At 47.6% G+C, this 22,146-nt stretch overlaps 1 protein-coding gene across 1 annotated transcript in view; it reads left to right on the forward strand.

The window, feature by feature from the left end:
• Positions 1 to 21,594, forward strand: part of MBTPS1 (membrane bound transcription factor peptidase, site 1) — a 33,854-nt gene extending 12,260 nt beyond the window's left edge. Inside the window, exons 11-22 of the mRNA XM_068150448.1 lie at positions 389 to 533; positions 2,374 to 2,562; positions 4,911 to 5,083; positions 6,615 to 6,730; positions 8,047 to 8,203; positions 9,150 to 9,274; positions 10,624 to 10,701; positions 14,141 to 14,281; positions 16,584 to 16,715; positions 17,217 to 17,343; positions 18,012 to 18,142; positions 20,738 to 21,594. Of these exons, the coding sequence (XP_068006549.1) occupies positions 389 to 533; positions 2,374 to 2,562; positions 4,911 to 5,083; positions 6,615 to 6,730; positions 8,047 to 8,203; positions 9,150 to 9,274; positions 10,624 to 10,701; positions 14,141 to 14,281; positions 16,584 to 16,715; positions 17,217 to 17,343; positions 18,012 to 18,142; positions 20,738 to 20,934 (1,711 nt within the window). The 3' untranslated portion in view covers positions 20,935 to 21,594. The remainder of the gene's footprint in view (positions 1 to 388; positions 534 to 2,373; positions 2,563 to 4,910; positions 5,084 to 6,614; positions 6,731 to 8,046; positions 8,204 to 9,149; positions 9,275 to 10,623; positions 10,702 to 14,140; positions 14,282 to 16,583; positions 16,716 to 17,216; positions 17,344 to 18,011; positions 18,143 to 20,737) is intronic.
• The last annotated feature ends 552 nt before the right edge of the window (positions 21,595 to 22,146 follow it).

Consider the following 22,146-nt stretch of genomic DNA (forward strand, 5'->3'; position numbering starts at 1 on the left):
AATGGATGAAGAATCAAATATGTTTCCTGCCTTAGTTACAGCAGTTCGGGGGATGAACTGTCTGTAAAAGCTAAATTTCCCTTCTCATCTAGCCTCAGATGGTATTCATAATGTAATCAAGAATAGAATGGAAAAGCACTTGAATTTTGACTTAAGAAGAATATTTTCACTGTGCTGAAAAGTTTCTTTGTGTGTGTGTAAAAATACCTTTACAAAACTTAAATTAGGAGGGAGAAGATCTTGGGGCATATTTGGGGAGTGAGGTGAGAGCTTGATAGAGTAACTGATTGGCATGTTTTATCTGTAGTTTTTTCATAGTTACATTTAGTGTCATATTCTTCTGTTTATTGATGTGTTGTTTAATTTTCCCTCCTCCATCCTGCTGTAGTTTGAGTCCAAGCTATATTGACTTGACAGAATGTCCCTACATGTGGCCCTATTGCTCTCAGCCCATCTATTATGGAGGGATGCCAACCATTGTTAATGTCACCATCCTGAATGGTATGGGAGTCACTGGCAGAATTGTAGACAAGGTAAGACTTAACATTGTTCCAAGTCCTGACTATTAATGTTGCTGCAAGCTGCCCAGAAAAGATTGGTTTAGCCTTGAATTATATGGAACAAATAATTTCTTTGGCTGCTGAGAGCAGGAGATGCAAAATGTTTGATTTCAAAGGACACACCCAGGCTAGTGAGACTTGTCCAGGTGACTTGGCTACAACTTTTCAAGCAACACACATTCTGGGGGCATGTTGTGTTTTGTCCTTAGAAAACCAGTTTGCTTAAGAGATTTCTTTGTATGCTCTGATAGCATTGGACATCTTCTGGATAGCCTTTCCTCATCTCTTGGGATTTTTGGGTTTGGTATTTTTTGATCTGAAGCATGAGCAAACTCAGCAAAGAATCCTGACATTATAAATCATGTCTCTTTTAGGGGTCAGAATGACCTCACTGTATTGACCTGCCAAGGTCTGCTGCAAAACTGGTTGTTTTACACAGGTGATGTTGAAGCATGTTGGTTGAGTAGGGAGGATTTTCATTGTTTGGTGGGTTTTTGGGGTATTTTATTAAGTTTTAAGTAAGTTTAAATAAACAGATTTGGGACTTGGTACAAGTTAAATAAGGCACCCTTCTGAAAACTCTAGCCAAGGTAAATGAGCTTAATCTCAGCACTTTATGGTGAATCCTGAGGCCTGGTTTAGATTTGAGCCTGCTTTAGAAGGCTTTGAAGCTCTTACCCACTTTGGCCACAACAACCCCAGGCAGGGCTACAGGCTGGGGTCAGAGTGGCTGGAGAGCAGCCAGGCAGAACGGGACCTGGGGGTACTGGTTGATAGTAGGCTGAACATGAGCCAGCAGTGTGACCAGGTGGCCAAGAAGGCAAATGGCATCCTGGCCTGCATCAGGAACAGTGTGGCCAGCAGGAGCAGGGAGGTCATTGTGCCCTGTACTCAGCACTGGTTAGGCCACACCTTGAGTCCTGTGTCCAGTTCTGGGCCCCTCAGTTTAAGAAAGACATTGAGACTCTTGAACATGTCCAGAGAAGGACAACAAAGCTGGGGAGGGGTCTGGAGCACAGCCCTGTGAGGGGAGGCTGAGGGAGCTGGGGTTGCTTAGCCTGGAGAAGAGGAGGCCCAGGGGAGACCTTGCTGTCTCCAACTCCCTGAAGGGAGGTTGTAGCCAGGTGGGGGTTGGTCTCTTCTCCCAGGCAACCAGCCCCAGAACAAGAGGACAGATTCTCAAGCTGTGCCATGGGAGGTTTAGGCTGGAGATGAGGAGAAAGTTCTTCCCAGAGAGAGTTGTTAGCTGTTGGAATGTGCTGCCCAGGGAGGTGGTGGAGTCCCCATCCCTGGAGGTGTTGAAGAGGGGATTGGATGTGGCACTTGGTGCCATGGTTTAGTAGTCCTGAGGTGTTGGGTGAGAGGTTGGACTTGATGATCTTTGAGGTCTTTTCCAACCTTATTGATTCTATGATTATCCAACATCATTAGCTTACGGTAAGAGTAAGATGAAGCTGATACAATTTGCCTGTCTGTTACATTATTAGCTCTCTTTTACCAAAAGGAAGTTTTGTGGGTTTACCAATAAAGTTTTGTAGAGGACCCCAAACTGTTAAGAGAGCTGCACTTGGGCAGCAGGCTGTTCAGATAGCTCCTTGGAGAATCCTGTCTCTGAAAAGCTTGTAGTCATGATTAGGTTGATTGACTGGCCCAACACCACCCTTTGGGGCTTTGTGGGCACTTCAGAATTTGACATAATCTTCAGAAAAGCCAGAATTTGGTATCTCTTTGTGCAGAGGGAGAAGGCTATATGTGCAAAAATTAGTGACTGCAAGTTTGATTTTATCAATCTTCTGTGTTCTTTGTTTCACAGCCAGACTGGCAACCCTATCTCCCCCAAAATGGGGATAACATTGAAGTGGCTTTCTCCTATTCTCCTGTGCTGTGGCCTTGGTCTGGATACTTAGCAATTTCCATCTCTGTAGCAAAGAAAGCAGCATCCTGGGAAGGCATTGCTCAAGGTCATGTTATGATCACAGTATCATCCCCTGCAGAAAATGAAGTAAGTTCTGTGCATTTTGGTTTAAATTTGTTAAGAATGACTAAAACTGCTTCCAGATATACAAATGCCTTTGTTTAAGGGGTTGTTCTAGTCCTGTCCTTTGAAGCCTAAGTTAGTTGGGAGTTGCAGGATCACAGGATGTTAGGGGTTGGAAGGGGCCTCTGGAGATCCTCGAGTCCAACCCCCCTGCCAGAGCAGGACCATAGAATCCATCACAGGAACACATGCAGACAGGGCTGGAAAGTCTCCAGAGAAGGAGACTCCACAACCTCTCTGAGCAGCCTGTTCCAGTGTGCTGTGACCCTTACAGTAAAGAAGTTCTTCCTCGTCTTGAGGTGGAACTTCCTGTGCTGCAGATTACATCCATTGCCCCTTGTCCTATCACAGGACACAAGTGAGCAGAGGCTTTCCCTTCCTTCTTGACTCTCAGCCCTCAGATATTTATATACATTTATTAGATCTCCTCTCAGTCTTCTCTCCAGACCAAACAGCCGTGGATCTTTCAGCCTTTCCTCAAAGGCCCATGCTCCAGGCCCTTAATCATCCTCATAGCCCTCCATTGGACTCTTTCAAGTAGATTCCTGTCCCTCTTCAACTGGGGAGCCCAAACTGAGTGCAGTATTCCAACTGGGGCCTCACTAGGGCAGGAAAGTACAGTGGCTGCAGGAGCCTCTATATGGACTGGTGGAGCCTCTATAGCGGCCGCACTGGCCTCTATATCTGCTACCCAAGCCTCTATATGGACCGGAGTAGCCTCTATTGCAGCTGCATTGGCCTGTATAGTGGCAGCAGGAGTCTCTGTATGGACTGGCGGAGCCTCTATAGTGGCCACACTGGCATCTGTTGTGGCCACCAGAGCCTCTATATGGATGGGCAGAGCCTCTGTAGGGGCCACGCTGGCCGCGATTGCTGCCACGGGAGCCTCTATATGGATGGGCAGAGCCTCTGTAGGGGCCACACTGGCCGCTATTGCTGCCACGGGAGCCTCTATATGGATGGGCATAGCCTCTGTAGGGGCCACGCTGACCGCGATCGCGGCTGCAGGAGCCTCTATATGGATGGGCAGAGCCTCTGTAGGGGCCACGCTGGCCGTGATTGCTGCCACGGGAGCCTCTATATGGATGGGCATAGCCTCTGTAGGGGCCACGCTGACCGCGATCGCGGCTGCCGGAGCCTCTATATGGACCAGTGGAGCCTTTGTAGGGGCCACACTAGCTGCGATCGCTGCTGCCGGAGCCTCTATATGGACCAGCGGAGCCTTTGTAGGGGCCACACTAGCTGCGATCGCTGCTGCCGGAGCCTCTATATGGACCAGCGGAGCCTCTGTAGGGGCCGCACTAGCTGCGATCGCTGCTGCTGGAGCCTCTATATGGACCAGCAGAGCCTTTGTAGGGGCCGCACTAGCTGCGATCGCTGCTGCCAGAGCCTCTATATGGACCAGCGGAGCCTCTGTAGGGGCCGCACTAGCTGCAATCGCTGCTGCCAGAGCCTCTATATGGACCAGCGGAGCCTCTGTAGGGGCCGCACTAGCTGCAATCGCTGCTGCCAGAGCCTCTATATGGACCAGCGGAGCCTTTGTAGGGGCCGCACTGGCCGCGATCACTGCCACCAGAGCCTCTATATGGACCAGCGTAGCCTCTATATAGACGGGCATAGCCTCTGTAGGGGCCGCACTGGCTGCGATCGCTGCCGCCGGAGCCTCTATATGGACCAGCACAGCCTCTCTATGGATGGGTGTAGCCTCTGTAGGGGCCATGCTGGCCGCAATCACTGCCACCGGAGTCTCTCTATGGATGGGCATAGGCTCTGTAGGGGCCATGCTGGCCGTGATCGCTGCCATCGGGGCCTCTATATGGACCACTGGAGCCTCCCTAGCAGCAGAGCTGGCCTCTGTAGCGGCTGCCGGAGCCGCTCTTTACAGTTGAGAGCAGAATTAACCTGTCAGTTGGATATGCTTCAGAGTCAGTAAACTACTTCTTGAGGCCTACTTCATAATGTCATTTTGTTGTGAATTCTCAGGTGGTTTGAAAATAACATAGCTTAAACACATTTCTTCTGTTACCACCCCCCTAATTGTTCCTGAGAAGTTTTGAAGATTTTGAGCTATTGAAGCAAATTACAGTTGTAATATTACTTAAAGCATTTTTACATGCTGAGCAGACACTGTTGAGTGGAGGACAAAATACTGTGGGGATTTAAGGCATTATTCATCTCTCTTCGTCTTCAGAGCTGGTACTGGTGACTTCAAAGTAGATTTGATAGCTCCGGTTTTGGGGGAGGGGGGGTCTTTTACAAGCCACAGTTAGCTGGGGGAAAAGGATTTCACTGTAATTTCTTCTTTTCTTCAGTCTAAGAGTGGTGCAGAGCAGATTTCAACAGTGAAGCTTCCAATAAAAGTGAAGATTATTCCTACTCCACCTCGTAGTAAACGAGTCCTTTGGGATCAATACCACAATCTCCGTTACCCGCCAGGATACTTCCCCAGAGACAATTTGAGGATGAAGAATGATCCATTAGATTGGTATTTCTCTCAGGTTCTATTAAATCAGTATTTCTTGATGATGTGGTAATGACATGAGGTAGCCTGGTGGCCACCAGGGAGCTCTGACCTTTTTCATTGTGGCATGGCATTATCTTTTGTAAGAAATCCATGAAGAGCACTTGGACTCTGCATGCTTTCAAGTGCAGGATGGTTATTTTGTTGTACTCTGTGGTTTTATTTGCATGGAATGAAAAGCTTTTAAAATGCACATTTAAGACACTGAGATATTTTGTTTGGCTTTCAAAGTGCAGCATTTTTCTTTGCTGCCCTAACTTCTCCCAGGAAGTTAAAGGGGTGTGTGTCACCTTACTAGCTGCTTTATCATTTGCTTATCAAAACATGAGAAATTTGGATGAATTTTAAGGAATAGAATAGAATTAACCAGGTTGGAAGAGACCTTTGAGATTGAGTCCAACCTATCATCCAGCACCATCTAATCAACTAAACCATGGCACCAAGCACACCAGCCAGTCTCTTCCTAAACACCTCCAGGGATGGTGACTCCACCACCTCCCTGGGCAGCATATTCCAATCACTCTTTCTATGAAGAGCTTCTTCCTAACATCCAGCCTAAACCTCCCCTGGCACAGCTTGAGACTGTGTCCTCATGTTCTGGTGCTGGTTGCCTGGGAGAAGAGACCAACCCCCACCTGGCTACAACCTCCCTTCAGGGAGTTGCAGACAGCAAGGTCTCCCCTGAGCCTCCTGTTCTCTAGGCTAAGCAACCCCAGCTCCCTCAGCCTCTCCTCCCAGGGCTGTGCTCCAGACCCCTCCCCAGCTTTGTTGCCCTTCTCTGGACACCTTCCAGCAACTCAACCACTTTCCTAAACTGAGGAGCCCAGAAGTGGATGCAGGACTCCAGGTGTGGCCTAACCAGTGCTGAGCACAGGGCAGAATGACCTCCCTGCTCCTGCTGGCCGCACTGTTCCTGATGCAGGCCAGGATGCCTTGTCTGTGGAGGGAAGCTCTTTGAAGCAGGGCAAGGATCTCTTGTCTTTGATAGATGAGGAGGTGTGATGGGTTGAAATTTCCACCCCCACCCCCCCCCAACACTGAATTTGCCAGGGCAGCACAGTTGGAAAGCACCTATAGAGAGAACTGTGCAACCATGTGAGGATTACTTGGGTCAGTGACCAAGAGACAGTTTGGAAAGCTGCTTGGAATGTGCAGATGTAACAAATGGACTGGAACTCTCTGCTGAATTCCAGCAGTTATTTACAGGTGCTACTGACTTTTTGTGAGGAGGAATTTTTAATGCAGCAGTGTTTCTCTGGTGGGGATCAAATGTAGAACTGTGCTTTGCAAGTGCTCAGTCTCTAGTTTGACTGTATAACTAACTCCTCTCTGTAGCACTCAGAATTGACTAGGGAAGAGTATTACAGAGAGGAGAAGGTGCTTGGAAAATCAAAAGAAATGCACCTTCTAGGGAGGAAACCAAGAAGTAATCTATAATCAGAGGATTTCTGTGTGCCAGATGTAAATGTCTTCAACATTTCTCTCTTTCCCTAAGGAATGGTGACCATATCCACACAAACTTCAGGGACATGTACCAGCACCTAAGGAGCATGGGGTACTTTGTTGAGGTTCTTGGCTCCCCGTTTACATGTTTTGATGCAAGTCAGTATGGTAAGCATGAATTAGCTTCTGTCTCCTTCATCATGCTAGCTTCTTCCTAAAATGGCATGGGTTTGGGAAGGTTAAAAATGTTGTGTGGGGCACTAAGAAATATTCTCATGGTAGTAGAAAAAGAACTTGCCAGCAGTGGGTGTATTTATTCTTTGTATGTTGATATTTAGTTGAGTAAGTGTCTAGAAGCTTGCTAGTAGTAGTCTAGTAGAATTAGTGCAACTTTCTATCCTTATGAAAAAATGAGAGGGGAAAGTTTGCCTCTGACTTAAAAAACACTGACAGAGCTGTATTTGGCAGGAGATGTTGGCACAGTCAGAATGAAGCACGGCATGAATTGAAGACTAAAGTCAAAAGGGTTCATCCTGGGTTTATTTTTGCCTCAGGAGTGGAATTTTAAAGTGTTGCTCTTTGTGAATATGTGAGAGAGTGGGGAAAGTATTCCATCCAACCACGTGGTAGCAAAGCAGTATGGGATTTCTTTCTTCTGTGTTCATCAGGAAGGAGGTTTGGTAGATTTGCCAGGCAGGGAACAGCCCAAGCAGTCCCCTGCCCCTCTATTTAAGCATAACATGCTCCAGCAAGACCCTCTTGTCTTTTGGGTTGTGGTGTTCTTCAGTGGACTGTAAAGCAAGGGTGCTTTCTCCTGACAGTTTTGTAGGTGTGGAAATGCTGTCAGTAGAAATATATCACTATTGCTTCCTGAGTTCAGTGGATGTGCAACTGGATGCAGAAGTTGTAGCCCTTAAAAAGCTAACAAAATAGTTTCCCTTCTGAGACCTCTAGTTTGATAGCTGATAGAGGGTTGTGACTTCTCTGTCCTCTGACTCACCATTACATTGTACCTCATTTGGTCAGTAGTTTGTTGGGCTTCTAGAATTTCCTCAGTGGGAGGAAGTGAGTGGGCTAAAAATTCAGTCCTTTGTAGTCCATCTACCACTTCCCCCTAGCTACCACCTCCCTCCCTCCCATCAGACCCCTGCAAAGTTGCTAAGGCTGCACTGTCCCTATTATCCATGTCATAAACGTGGCTTCTACAGGCTCTTCATCAGAAGGCACAGACTGCCTGGCTTGTAGAATCAGCCTGGTGGCAAGGGGCCAGCATCAGTGCTGCCAGACTGGTTTTTGGATACATTTCTAAATGCAGTTGTCTTAAATTTCCCACCCTTAAATGAGGTGAGCTGCCAGAGCAGGGCACGTGGACCAAACATTGTGCAAAAGGAGGTACAGGTGTTGATTTTTGTATGGGTTGAGTGAATAGTGACAACATCATAGCCAGCAGCCTGGTGAGCTTTTGGATTTGCATTTACACACAGGGACTTTACTGATGGTGGACAGTGAGGAAGAGTATTTTCCTGAAGAGATCACCAAGCTGAGGAGGGATGTTGATAATGGCCTCTCACTGATAGTGTTTAGTGACTGGTACAACACATCTGTGATGAGGAAAGTCAAGTTCTATGATGAAAACACAAGGTACTGTTTTGTGTCACTCTACTGGGAAATAAAATGCAATGGAATGGATGTTTTCTGCACATATTACCCTTAAAGTCCCAAATGTGATGTGCTGTATTGCAGCTACTTGTAAGAAGCAGGACCAGGGAAGTGATTGTTCTCCTGTACTCAACACTGGTGAGGCCACACCTCAAATACTGGATACAGTTTTGGGACGCTCAAGAAGGACATTGAGGTGCTGGAATGTGTCCACAGAAGGGCAGTAAAGCTGGTGAAAGGTCTGGAGAACAGGGCTGGTGAGGGAACTGGAGTTGCGTAGTCTAGAGGAGGCTGAAGGGAGACCTCAGTATTCAAAGTGTGTTCTCACCAGTGCCCACTACAGGGGCATAATCACTTCACTACTCCTGACTACACTGTTGCTGATGCAGGCCAGGATGCTGTTGGCCTTCTTGGCCAGTGAGCACCCTGCTGGATCACGTTCAGATGGCTGTCAGCCAGCACCCTCAGGTCTTTTTTTTCTGCTGGGTAACTCTCCAGCTGCTCTGCCCCAAGCCCTGGAACATTGCATGGGGTTATTGTGACCCAAGTGCAGGACCCAGACCTTGGTTTTGTTAAACCTCATGTGATTGACCTCACCCCATCAATCCAGCCTGGCTGGGTCCCTCTGGAGATCCTTCCTACCCTCAAGCAGATCAAGACTTCCACCCAGTTTAGTGTCATCTGCAAACAAACAAACAAAAAATAATCCACTGAGAACTCTCTATTACTATTACTTCACTTCTCAAAAGCATTGGTGTCAGAGAGCTGCTCACCTGGCCCTGCAGCTCAATAAGGTTTTGAGATGTAGTTCCATTACTTAACTGACTGAAAATGTCTCTGTATGTATGAAGAGACTTGTTTTGTCACTGTCCAATCTGGGAGTCTGCTCTGTATGCTAATCACCTCTGTTACACTGTCATTTTTACAGGCAGTGGTGGATGCCTGACACTGGAGGTGCCAACATACCAGCTCTCAATGATCTGCTTTCTGTCTGGAACATGGCTTTCAGTGATGGGCTGTACGAAGGTGACTTTACCATGGCCAGTCATGAAAGTGAGTACTGGAGCCCATTGCCTACATGGGCTAGAGTGTGCTCTTTGGAACAGAGTCTTGTGTGAGAGTGGGATTGAGCAGGAGTTGAAGGAGACACTCATACTCAGTGAGAAGGATCTCACAAGCAGGCTGAAATGGTTAATTCCTTCCAAGACGCTGTGAACAGTGTTCAGAGAAGGTAATGAATGCCATCAGGTGGGACTTGTGTTGCAGGTGCTGATGCTCCAAAGAGTGTTGTTGGGGTCTGTGTTTGTTTGGACTTAGTTGCTAAAATGAAGCATTAGGGTTTCATTTTGCAATTATCATAGAATCAGTGAGGTTGGAAAGGCCCTCAAGGATCATCAAGTCCAACCTGTCACCCAAGACCTCATGGCTACTAAACCACGGCACCAAGTGCCATGTCCAGTCCCCTCTTGAACACCTCCAGGAACAGAGACTCCACCACCTCCCTGGGCAGCACATTCCAAGGGCCAACAACTCTCTCTGGGAAGAACTTTCTCCTCACCTCAAGCCTAAACTTCCCCTGACACAGCTTGAGACTATGTCCTCTTGTTCTGGTGCTGAGTGCCTGAGAGAAGAGACCAACCCACACCTGGCTTCAACCTCCCTTCAGGTAGTTGTAGACAGCAATAAGGTCTCCCCTGAGACTCCTCCAGGCTAAGCAACCCCAGCTCCCTCAGCCCCTCCTCACAGGGCTGTGCTCAAGGCCTCTCTCCAGCCTCGTTGCCCTTCTCTGGACACGTTCAAAAGTCTCAATGTCCTTCTTAAACTGAGGGGCCCAGAAATGGACACAGGACTCAAGGTGTGGCCTAAGCAGTGCTGAGTACAGGGGCACAAGGAAATTTGAAATTTTGGAGGAAGAAAATCTGAGGGGTGACCTCATAAAGGGTAAGTGTCAGGAGGACAGAGCCAGGCTCTGCTCAGTGATGTCCAATGATAGGACAGAGGGTGATGGGTTCAAGGAGGTTCCACATGAACATAAGAAGAACGTTTTTGCTGTGAGGGTGACAAAACACTCGAAGAGGCTGCCCAGAGAGGTTGTGGAATCTCCTTCTCTGGAGACATTCAAAGCCTGTGTGGACATGTTCCTGTGTGACCTACCCTGGGTGATCCTGCTAAGGCAGCAGAGAGGTTGGACTCTGGTTTATCTTTTGAGATCCCTTCCAGCCCCTGATGTTCTGTGAGTCAGTGACTTGCAAAAGCTATGCTTAGAAATGCCTCATCCGTGGATACACGTTGGCCAAAATAGGCAAATTGAGGGCAGTGTTCTTGGAAATGTTTTCTTCTTCAGCAGTGGGGAGAGAGTGAGTGCCGTTTTTAAGTCTAAGTGCAGTTCTGTGCTCTTGCAGTGAATTATGCCTCGGGCTGCAGTATTGCAAAGTTCCCAGAAGATGGCATTGTCATCGCACAGACCTTCAAGGATCAAGGTGGGTAGGCCCTCTTCTCCTGTGTTAAGTAGAACTTTGGAGTCGGTGCACAAGCAAAGTTACAAAGCCTAAAGTTGTGGAAACAATAAGTTTTAAAGCACATTGCCAAGGTAGGTATTTTACTGGTTTGCTTAGAACCCTTTAAGGTCCCTAGACTCTTTAAGGTGCCTAGACTCTTTAAGGTGCCTTCCAACCCAAACCATTCTGTGATGATTCTGTGCAGTTGCATGCCTCACAGGCAGCTGCAGTACCACTCTGTATGCAGGTCTTAAACAGTGCAGCAATATCCAGGTGTGTGCATGCAGTCTTTTGTTGTGTTTGCTGTATGTGAACACCTCCAGTGCTGGAGGTGTTTAAGGCCAGGTTGGATGGAGCATTGAGCAGCCTGGTCTAGTAAGAGGTGTTCCTGCCCATGGCAGTGGGGTTGGAATTAGATGATCCTTTATGATCCCTTCCAACCCAAACCAGTCTTTGATTCTAAGGATTCTATGGCATTTCAAGTGTTACTGAAATACATCCCCTATTCATTGTCAGATTTGGTGTGAGTGTGCTAGCTGTGGTGATCTAAGGATATAGGTAAGGCAAAAGTTAGGAGATAAAATGTCACCTACTGCACTCTTGCAAGGGAAAAGTTCAGGGACAGAGAAAGCCTGTGCTCTCAGACTTGAGTGATCTGTTTTCTGTGCTTATCTGTTCTCTTTAGCTTTATCATACCTTTCCACTTGTGAGGTGGCAATTCAGAGCTGTAACAGCAGCAGGTCATTTAAAAAAACAAGCAAACACCAGAATTACAGGATTTATGAGCATTTAAGGTGTGCTTTGTAGGACTGAATGACCAGAACTGTTCATCAGTTGCAGGTCAGGTTTGTATCTATGGGTGTAGAGGGTTTGAGTGTGTGAACAGAAACCTGCATAGCCTTTGACGGAACTCAACAGCTGCCAGAGAAGATCAGCAGGTTCAATGTATTTTTGGTTAATGATCTATAGTGGATGTGGAGGAATTGTCTGGAAGAGTAAGGAGCTCATCCATGTGAGCCTTTTGGAGGAGAGATATAGCCCTGGAATGCTGTGTGCTTACGTATTTCCTGATGTCAGAGAGGGAGACCATGTCAGTCTGGCAGCAACCTGCTAGACCTGCTATATCTGTTGAACCCTTTCCACTCCTGAAGCCAGGGAGCTCTGTGTTTTGCTTGCTAAAAGGAGTGTCTCAAGACAAGGAAACTAAACACTTAGCATTTGAAATTTGTCTTATTTTGGTTTTTGAAAAGGATGTTAGAGGCAGGAAGCCACTACCCTAAAAACAGCTATCTCCATTGTAGTTCCTTCATGAGCTGGGCTGTTTCCCTCCTGCTGTTTATTACAGCAGGAGATAAACTGATTGGCTGGATTTGTGAGATATGAAGGGCAGGTTTATAGCCAAATGTCCACTGGGTTTTGCTGCATTTCATCGCTCTGGGAAGGTTCCTGTCCTTTTAGTCTTCTTTTCTGTTCATTGATTACCTCAGTTACAAATGTAAACACCTCACAAACCTGACTTTGAGATTGCCAGGAAGCAATCTGTGAATGACGGCAGGTCTGAGTGTATTGACAACTGACTCTTGCTGCCAGTTCAAAGAGCAGCTGGGATGAGGAGGCAATAAAACTTGTCAAAGGTTGAAGTAAGGGTGGGTATGTGGGGAAAACTCACCTGGGTATTGTGGGGTTTTGCTTAAGTATGCTTACTGAAAATACTTGTCTTTGTACCTGACTTGAAAGCTGAACAAAGTACAAGGTAAGCAGTAGCTGTGAAGTTGCAGAGAGATGCAACTGCAAGCCCAGCAGTATTTAAAATGGGCTTCCTCTCAACAGCTGCTTTGAATGAGTTAAATCAAAGCTTTTCACAGAATCATAGAATCAGTAAGGTTGGAAAAGACCTCAAAGATCATCAAGTCCAACCTCTCACCCAACGCCTCATGACTACTAAACCATGGCACCAAGTGCCACATCCAATCCCCTCTTGAACACCTCCAGGGATGGGGACTCCACCACCTCCCTGGGCAGCACATTCCAATGGCCAACAACTCTCTCTGGGAAGAACTTTCTCCTCACCTCCAGGCTAGACTTCCCCTGGTGCAGCTTGAGACTGTGTCCTCTTGTTCTGGTGCTGATTGCCTGGGAGAAGAGATCAACCCCCACCTGGCTACAACCTTCCTTCAGGCAGTTGGAGACAGCAAGAAGGTCTCCCCTGAGCCTCCTCTTCTCCAGGCTAAGCAACCCCAGCTCCCTCAGCCTCTCCTCGCAGGGCTGTGCTCAAGCCCTCTCCCCAGCCTCGTTGCCCTTCTCTGGACATGTTCACGTGTCTCAGTGTCCTTCTTAAACTGAGGGGCCCAGAACTGGACACAGGACTCAAGGTGTGGCCTAACCAGTGCTGAGTACAGGGGCACAATGACTTCCCTGCTCCTGCTGGCCACACTATGCAGACCAGGATGCCATTGGCCTTCATGGCTGCCTGGGCACCCTGCTGGCTCGTGTTCAGCCAGCTGTCAACCAGTAACACCAGGTCCCTTTCTGCCTGGCTGCTCTCCAGCCACTCTGACCCCAGCCTGCATGGGGTTGTTGTGTCCAAAGTGCAGCACCCAGCACTTGGACTTGTTGAATGCCATTATGTTGGACTCTTTTCCTGCATAGCTGTTGCTGTGTATTCTCCTTTGTTACTTCCATAGTCAGTTCTCTTCTAGGGGTAGGTAAGCATGGCAGCAAAGTAAGCTGGGGAAGGGCAGCATGCATTGTGACTGCTGAGTTGTTGTTTTTTTTAAGTTACTGTTCTGCAGCACTGAAACAAGGGTTTGTTGTGATAGGATGAGAAGGAAATGGCTATAAGCTTGAGAAGGGGAGATTTGGACTGGAGATTAGGAAGAAACTCTTTACAGTGAAAGTTGTGACACACTGGAACACGAGTGCCCAGGGAGGCTGTGGATGTCCCTCCATGGAGGTGTTCAAGGCCAGTTTGGATGGGGCCTTGAGCAACCTGGGCTGGTGGAAGGTGACCCTGGCAATGGCAATGGGGTTGGAACTAGGTAATCTTTAAGGACCCTTCCAGCCCAACCCATTCCCTGATAAAATAACATAAAGCTGTTTGTGAGGCAAAACGTTCTGGTTTAAAACTTCTTGCTGAAAACAGTAGGACTTTTCATGGGAGAATATTGAAGAAAATCTAGATTGTGAGGTCCCTTTCTGCTTCTCCCACTAAAGAAAGAAAAACATTGATGTCAGCAGGAAATGCCACAATTGGGGTCCGGGAGCAGTTCCATTTCCATCATAACGTCATGGGGCATTGTGCATAGATGTGTGACGTGGGGAGCGACACAGCTGCTGCTGTCAGTTTCCAACGTGGGCTGCGCTGGCTTACAGCTAAATTGATGCTTTGCAAGCTGTGACGTGTGTTTGTGTTTTGCTTTAGGTCTTGAAGTTTTAAAGCAGGAGACTGCTGTGATTGAAAATGTCCCTATTTTGGGACTTTACCAAGTCCCTTCCGAAGGCGGCGGCAGGATTGTGTTGTACGGTGACTCTAACTGCCTGGATGACAGCCATCGACAGAAAGGTGTGGAAGCTTTGGCCTGCAGGAGCAGCCACTGCCTGAAGCTGGCACCTGTCCTGAGAGGTTCAGAAGGAGCTCTTCTCTAGGCACTCTTAAATACTCCTAACTGGGAATTAATCTCAATTCCACGGAGCTCCACTGGAAATGCTGTAAGGTGCAGCTCAGCAGAAGGGTGCCCTGCGCTAAGCAGTCCTTTGACAGATGAGAGCATTTCTCTTCCCACAGGCCCTTTGCCTGCTTTTCTGTTCCATGAGCTTTAAGGACTGTTTTGGGGTGGGATTTTTGTGGGAGGGGTTTGGTTGGTGGGGTGGTGGATTGTTTTTTTTTTGCTTCTTTGGGGTGTTTCTGTTTCCAGAAAGCACTAATAGTTAGGCTGGATCAGAAGTTGTGGAGAAGCCATTGGTGGTTCCCTTTGCTTTTCCTCAGTTGCATTTCAGAGTGTTTATGTAGCTACAGTGGGGTTTGTCTTCGGAGCTTTCTCAGCAGTGTGCCTTGCTCCCTTTGCAACCTTTGCCATGCTCCCTGTGAGGATTTACAGTATCAACATTGTTGTGCTTTACTACTCTCAGGTCACTCTATTTTGGCACAAAGCAGCTGGTATAAATGCATCAGAGAGCAGGAACTCCTGTTTGGGGTTCCAGTGTGTTTGTTTTCAACCCCGAGTAGAAAGCTGTGTGAGTTAGGTGGGAGTTTATGGGCGTGGGGTTTCTGTGACTGCTAGAAAAGCCTTTTCCCTGCCTGCACGCTGTGGTTGGTCCCTAGAAAACTTTTTCTAGCACTTTGATCTGACTTTTAAAATCCATTAAGAGATGGATTTGATTCCTCAGGACTTGGAAAGCACAAGCTGGTAGAGCTGTGGCTCGGGATAATCCAGTGTGCAAGGTCTTTTTTGTCTGTGTTTCCAGCAAATGTGGTGCTCAGCCTTGAATATTCCTTTTGTAATGAGAAGTCCATTTAGAATTTTTTTACACTTTGGTCATTGACATTATAAAATGTTGAACCATGTAATCCATCCCTTGCCTAATTTATTTAAGTTTAAAGGAATTGCCTGCCTAAGGGAGCTTGCCATCTGCAGCTCGTTTCTTCCTTTCCCAGCCTTTTTCTTTTTCAGTTCTCCAGTGTCTCCTTATCAGTCTTTGGGTAGCTCCCAGTGAGGTGCTGTAAAACCAGCACATCCGTGTCTTACCTGCTTGCTTTAGGTTATTGAAAGCACATAAGATATGTAGCTTTAAATTTAGTGCTGGAAAATGGCACTGGGTGACCACCCTAATGCTGTTAAATTCAGTGTGACCTGGGAAGCAAGAGGAAGGCTCCAAAGAAATCCTTTAAAACTAGCTTTTATGTTGTGAACCAAGAGCTGTGTCTCTTGCAGAGACATTGGTGGCTTTAACTGAAGTAAATTCCTAACATTTGTGAATACAAATCCTTAAAATCTGATTGACCTCTTTAAAAAATCAAAGGTAAGGGTTTAAGGGACACCAGGATTATGAAGATTAGTTCCCATTCCCAGCCAACTGTTCCTGGGCGGGGGAGAAGTTGTGAGAAAAACAGTGTTCTGTGGGGTGGAAAGAGCTGATGAGGCATTGTCCTGCTCCTGCATATGGATGTTTGAGAGAACTGGGAGGTTCACTAGCTAGACTGCTCTTTAGTTAGGGGTAGTAGTAGCTTAGGAGAGAAGCAAAGCAAGGGTTCCTGTACTGTTAAGTGCAAAAGAAGACCACAATCAAGTGTATTGTGGCATTGATTCCCAGCCTGCTCTGCACCACAGCTGCTGTAGGTTCTGCTTTTGCTTCAGCTGAGATGCAGCCAGAACCTCTCTTCTCTGATTGATTGTTTTGGATTTTATGCTTGGGAAAGCAAATGCAACACAAATTCCCACTGAGAACACTACCTTGTTTGTTCTTTTCTTTGTAAGGTGTTTATTTTGTCCTTTAAAAACCACCTAGTTAGTTCTCCATTTGCTTCTGAAAAATAATGCCAGAAGCTCTGAGCTTTTCCTGTGTTTCCTCACAATTTTTTGCAGAGACTTCAATAGCCTTGGACAACCTGGAATTTCCATGTTTGAAACCTGTTACTTTATGTCCTGCTCCCCCAAAAAGCCTGAGAAGATCTGTTAAGACTGAACAGATTCTTTTTGTTTGTGCGTTGTGTTTGGTCCTAGAACTTTAGTGGGAGGAAAAACAGAGCCAGAAAGCCTGACTTACTTGTAAATGTCTTTACAGCCTTCTTAACAGAAAGATAAGTCTGTTTTGTGTGTGGCATAATGCATATCTTGTTTTGGGGCCTGGGGCTGTGAAATCCACAGATTGCTTTTGGCTGCTGGACTCCCTCCTTCAGTACACTTCCTACGGGGTGACACCACCAAGCCTCAGCCATTCTGAGAACAGGCAGCGACCGCCGTCGGGGGCAGGCTCCTCTCTGCCTGAGCGGATGGAAGGTGAGAGCCTTAGGTACCAAGCAGAGCCTGCAGCTGAGGGGGTGTCAGGATGGAATTCAGGAAGACTCAGCAGACTCCTTACATTAAATACCAGTAAAGTTACTTTGGGGTGAGTCTACAGTGCTCTGTTTTACTAGAAGCAAGCACTTACTGTAGGGATTTGTCTTGATGTGATTAAAGAAAAGATTCTGTTTGTAGAGCAGGCCTTTAGATGCCCAGTTCTGCTGTGGAGAATTCTAGTTACTACCTACAGGGTGTGTATAAAGCATTGAGCCTTGTGCCATGTGCTGCCATCAAAACTGGAGTTACCTCCTGCTGAGGTGCACAGCCTTACTGTGTTGTAAGGTACCCTTTGGTTAATTCCAGCTGAGATCTAGCTACAGGTTGTCACTACTGTGGAGAGCTCCTGGTTTTCCAGGAGCTCTGTTCAGCCAGATGTGAATGGTGGTGACTCTGCCCTACCAGTCTTGGTGACCCAGTCTGTCCCTGCTTGAATTGCAGGTAACCATTTGCATCGATACTCAAAGGTGCTTGAGGCTCACTTGGGAGACCCTAAACCCCGGTCCCTTCCTGCTTGTCCTCACCTGTCCTGGGCCAAACCACAGCCTTTGAATGAAACTGCCCCCAGGTTAGTGTACACACCAAGCCTTGCTTTTGAGTTCAACTGAAAGATGATGTGTTCCATCTGCTTTTGAAAGGGACAGCTGGAATGCTAGAGAAACAGCAGATTGCAAAGAGGAAATACTGATGAATGCCTCTTCAGTGAGTAATTCTGACTCACCTTAGAGCTGCACTGTGAAACTGGGGGATTGTAAAAATAGCTTCACAAGCCAGTTGGCTCTTCTGATTGAAAGATCCAACACAGAGTGAACAGTCTTGCTGCAATCCACCAGCACTACATGCCTTTGAAATAGTGTTCTGAAGCAGCTCCTTGGACACCTCACCTCACACTCTGCCTTCTGTCCTATCATTTTTCAGTCACTTGAAGGAAAATGTGTCAGCACGTAGCCCACAATTGTCTGCTGGGATATCATCTGTCTGGTGGTGGCTTTTGGTAGTCTGTCTGCTAGGAAGAGACCTGTTAGTAAATAGCTGCCAATCTATGTGTGTCTCTGATGTCTGAATGTAACTTTAGAGGCCTGCAAACTGCAGAACCTAAAGAACGCATCAAATTCTCTTTTGGGTCCAAACTTGTGAGTTATTAGTAGGCTCCAACAGTCACTTTTCTCTCTGTTTCTGCAAAATTCCCTCTGTTACTGAAGTGAGCAGCCAGCTCTGCCTTTGTATTTCTTCTAGCAACCTTTGGAAGCATCAGAAGTTGCTGTCAATCGACCTTGATAAAGTGGCTCTGCCCAGCTTTCGACAGAACCGACCCCAAGTGAGACCGTTGTCCCCTGGAGAAAGTGGAGCATGGGACATTCCTGGAGGTAAAGACTGCAAAGTTTGGCAGCTGCTGTTTAGCTTTGTAAACACACCCACCCACACACACCCACTACTGGAAGAGAGGCCACATGTTTATTTTCAGCTGTGAAAAACATGCAAATGGTAGTAAGGCTCTTTTGTAAAGGGTGGGCTGATGAAGCCCAAGAAAGGCATTTTTTGCATCTTAATAGTTTCTTCAGAAGAAAGCATGTGGGACATACTAGGAGGAGGATTTTGCTGGGTGCTTTTTGCATAGGTGAGGTTTGGTTTGGAGCTGTTCAGACCAAGGGGTGTCAGCAGCAGGCCCTGTCCTTGGCCCTGTGGCTGGATACCTCCTGCTAATTAAAATTCCTTGCTTGAGTGCACAAAAGCTGAAGGGTTAGTCTGAGTGGTGCCTTAGGCAGGGTGCTAACACCAACAAATGGTGCAGAACGCTGTGAACAGCTTTCAGTCTCATGGTGAGCTGTTCTCCTCTACTGGCTTGGCACTGCTTGCCCAGGGGAAGCAATTTGAGAGCCTCATGCTTGCACTTTTCCCAGCCTGAGCTGCTAGACCACAAGGTGTCTGTAAAAACAGAGTTTGGTTCTCTGTCTCCCCCTCACCGTGTGCGTGCAGTCTCTGGAGCAAGCACAGTCACTTCCCTGCTGGCATCAGGATTTGGTGTATAGCACTTAGTGATAAATTATGATTGGGTGTCTCATCTTTGCTCTGATTGTCGTTGCAGGGAGAATCACAGAATGGCTTGAGTTGAAAAGGACCTTAAACATCTAGTTGCAACCCCCCTGCTATGGGCAGGGATGCCTCCTACTAGACCAGGTTGCTCTAGGCCTCATCTAACCTGATCTTAAACACTTCCATGGCTGAGGCATCCACAACTTCTCTGGGCAACCTATTCCAGAGTCTCACCACCCTCATAGTAGAGAGCCTCTTCCTAATGCCTAATCTAAATCTACTCTGCTCTTGTTTAAAACCATTGTCCCTCATCATATCAATACAAGCCCTTGTAAAAAGTCCCTCCCAGGCTCTCCTGTAGCCTCTTTCAGGTACTGTAAGGGATCTATAAGGTCTCCCTGGAACCTTCTGTTCTCCAGGCTAAACAGACCCAACTCCTTCAGCCTGTCCTTGTAGAAGTACTGCAGCCCTCTGATCATCTTTGTGGCCCTCCTCTGGACCCTCTCCAACATGTCCATGCAATGTGGCTTCTACTTTCATGTACCCAGATGTACACATCTAAGTGCAGGGTTCTACACATTGGCCACACCAACCCCAGGCAGTGCTACAGGCTGGGATCAGAGTGGCTGGAGAGCAGCCAGGCAGAAAGGGACCTGGGGGTACTGGTCGATAGTAGGCTGAACATGAGCCAGCAGTGTGCCCAGGAGGCCATGAAGGCCAATGGCATCCTGGCCTGCATCAAGAATAGTGTGGCCAGCAGGAGCAGGGAAGTCATTGTGCCCCTGGGCCCCTCAGTTTAGGAAAGATGTTGAGTTGCTGGAAGGTGTCCAGAGAAGGGCAACAGAGCTGGGGAGGGGTCTGGAGCACAGCCCTATGAGGAGAGGCTGAGGGAGCTGGGGTTGCTTAGCCTGGAGAAGAGGAGGCTCAGGGGAGACCTTCTTGCTGTCTGCAACTACCTGAAGGGAGGTTGTAGCCAGGTGGGGGTTGGTCTCTTCTCCCAGGCACCCAGCACCAGAACAAGAGGACACAGTCTCAAGCTGCACCAGGGGAGGTTTAAGCTGGATGTTAGGAAGAACTTCTTCATAGAAAGAGAGATTGGCCACTGGAATGTGCTGCCCAGGGAGGTGGTGGAGTCACCATCACTGGAGGTGTTCAGGAAGAGACTGGCTGGGGTGCTTGGTGCCATGGTTTAGTTGATTAGATGGTGTTGGGTGATAGGTTGGACTCTTCCAAGGTCTTTTCCAACCTGGTTTATTCTATTCTATTCTAAATGGGTCAGGGTGGGAATGTTCGTGCTTTTGTGTGACATTGGCATCCTGTTTTATTTCTGCTAACCAATTTGCAGTTGGTAATCTTCCTGTCTGAAATGTAAGCTGCTTGGTCTGTACAACCTGTACAAATACACAGTGTTTACAATATTATACAGGCATTTACAGACAGAAAGCAGCATGGAAACCCCCCTGAACCTTTTGGGACCCCAAAAGGAGCGGGGGTAACTGCTCCACATCCCCCTCAATCTCCACCCCCTGCCTTTGGTCTAATCAAAAGAAAAGAGAAAAAGATGTTAGAGAGTTCTGTTGGCTCAAAAATCATCGTTAGTGCTCTTATCTCAGGGTTAGGCTGATAAGGTCCTTCTCCAGCAAAGCAGAGCAGAAAGCAGCCAGAGGGAGAAAGGAACGAATGAAAAAGAATGGGAGACTGTTAGAATACATCCCACACACCTGACCAATGAAATTCCTTTAGAATAATCTCTTGTTTTCCTTTGTACACCCAGCTGTGGGCTTGTTTATATTTCTCCACTCTTCTGCTGGAAAATCTGCAGTTAACTTTTCAAGGGCATAGCCTGAAGCTGCCACACAGAGGCACGGCGGCTCACGTGATACTATCGTGTGCTCGCTGCTCACTTCCAAACCTCTTTGCCTTTCCAGGGATAATGCCCGGCCGGTACAACCAGGACGTAGGACAGACCATTCCTGTCTTTGCTTTCCTTGGTGCCATGGTGGTTCTGGCCTTTTTTGTGGTGCAGATCAACAAAGCCAAGAGCAGGCCCAAGAGGCGGAAACCTCGAGTGAAACGGCCGCAGCTCATGCAGCAGGTTCACCCACCAAAGACGCCTTCCGTGTGACCGCTCTCGCTCGCCAAAGATGACCTCCTCCTACTGCTTGCTTTCCTGGGTGGTTGACCACTCCCCGTGAGGCTGGGAGTAACTCACACCTGACATCATCTCATAGTCCTTAGGTTGTGGAGAGGAAAAAAAGGAAGGACCTCAGCTGATGGTCTGTATGTAAAACCGCAGCTTTAAGCAGCTGGAGCCACCAAAGACCTGAATCCTGTTCCAGTAGCTGCTTTGGTCACTACATATCCCGAGAGGGGGGGAAACGGACCTGTTTGGGGGTTGGTTTGTTGTTTTGTTTTGTGGTTGTTTTTTTAAGCTGACCAAACTAAAATTTATTTGTTTAGAGGCTATTTTCTATATTTATTGGTGGGGAGGGCCGGGGGGGAGGGGGGAAAGTCACTTTAAGGACCTGTGCTAAGGCAACACAAGTGCATTTCTTTGGACGGGATGCAATTTTCTAGAGCCGGGGTTACACCGGAGGGTGTCACCCGCCCCGTGAGAGGAGGGGAGGGGGTGAGAGGCACCAGTACCAGTGGGTGAGACATACTCCTGCAGTTTATTTTTATAAAGCCAACTGCCATGATGTTTTTTGTAATTTTTTTGGGTCATGATTTCACCATTGTTGGTGAAGCAGATTTTCAATAAATACGTTATCTATTATGAAGCTGAGACGAGGTGCTGGTGGATGGCTTTGCTGTTCCAGCTGCTGGCCACCAAAAGCAACTTGCTGAGGAAGTTTCCCTGTCTTCCCTCTTCCCTTCGTGGCTTTATTCTTCAGAGGTGTGTCTCACAGTGCAGGCTTTCTTTGGAGAGCACTGATGAGGCAATCCTGCAAGTGCTGTACACTGTACCCTGCACTGGTTAGGCCACACCTTGAGTCCTGTGTCCAGTTCTGGGCCCCCTCAGTTTAGGAAGGAGGTTGACTTGCTGGAACGTGTCCAGAGAAGGGCAACGAAGTTGGTGAGGGGCTTGGAACACAGCCCTGTGAGGAGAGGCTGAGGGAGCTGGGGCTGCTTAGCCTGGAGAAGAGGAGACTCAGGGGTGACCTTCTTGCTCTCTACAACTACCTTAAGGGAGGTTGTAGACAGATGGATGTTGAGCTCTTCTCCCAGGCAGCCAGCACCAGAACAAGAGGGCACAGTCTCAAGGGGACTGCACCAGGGGAGGTTTAGGCTGGATGTTAGGGAGAAGTTCTATATAGAGAGAGTGATTGCCTATTGG

The sequence above is a fragment of the Melanerpes formicivorus genome, unplaced genomic scaffold, assembly GCF_026170545.1.
Source record: "Melanerpes formicivorus ecotype bairdi unplaced genomic scaffold, bMelFor1.0.p_v2 SCAF_20, whole genome shotgun sequence".
In the NCBI taxonomy this organism is placed as follows: Eukaryota; Metazoa; Chordata; class Aves; order Piciformes; family Picidae; genus Melanerpes; species Melanerpes formicivorus.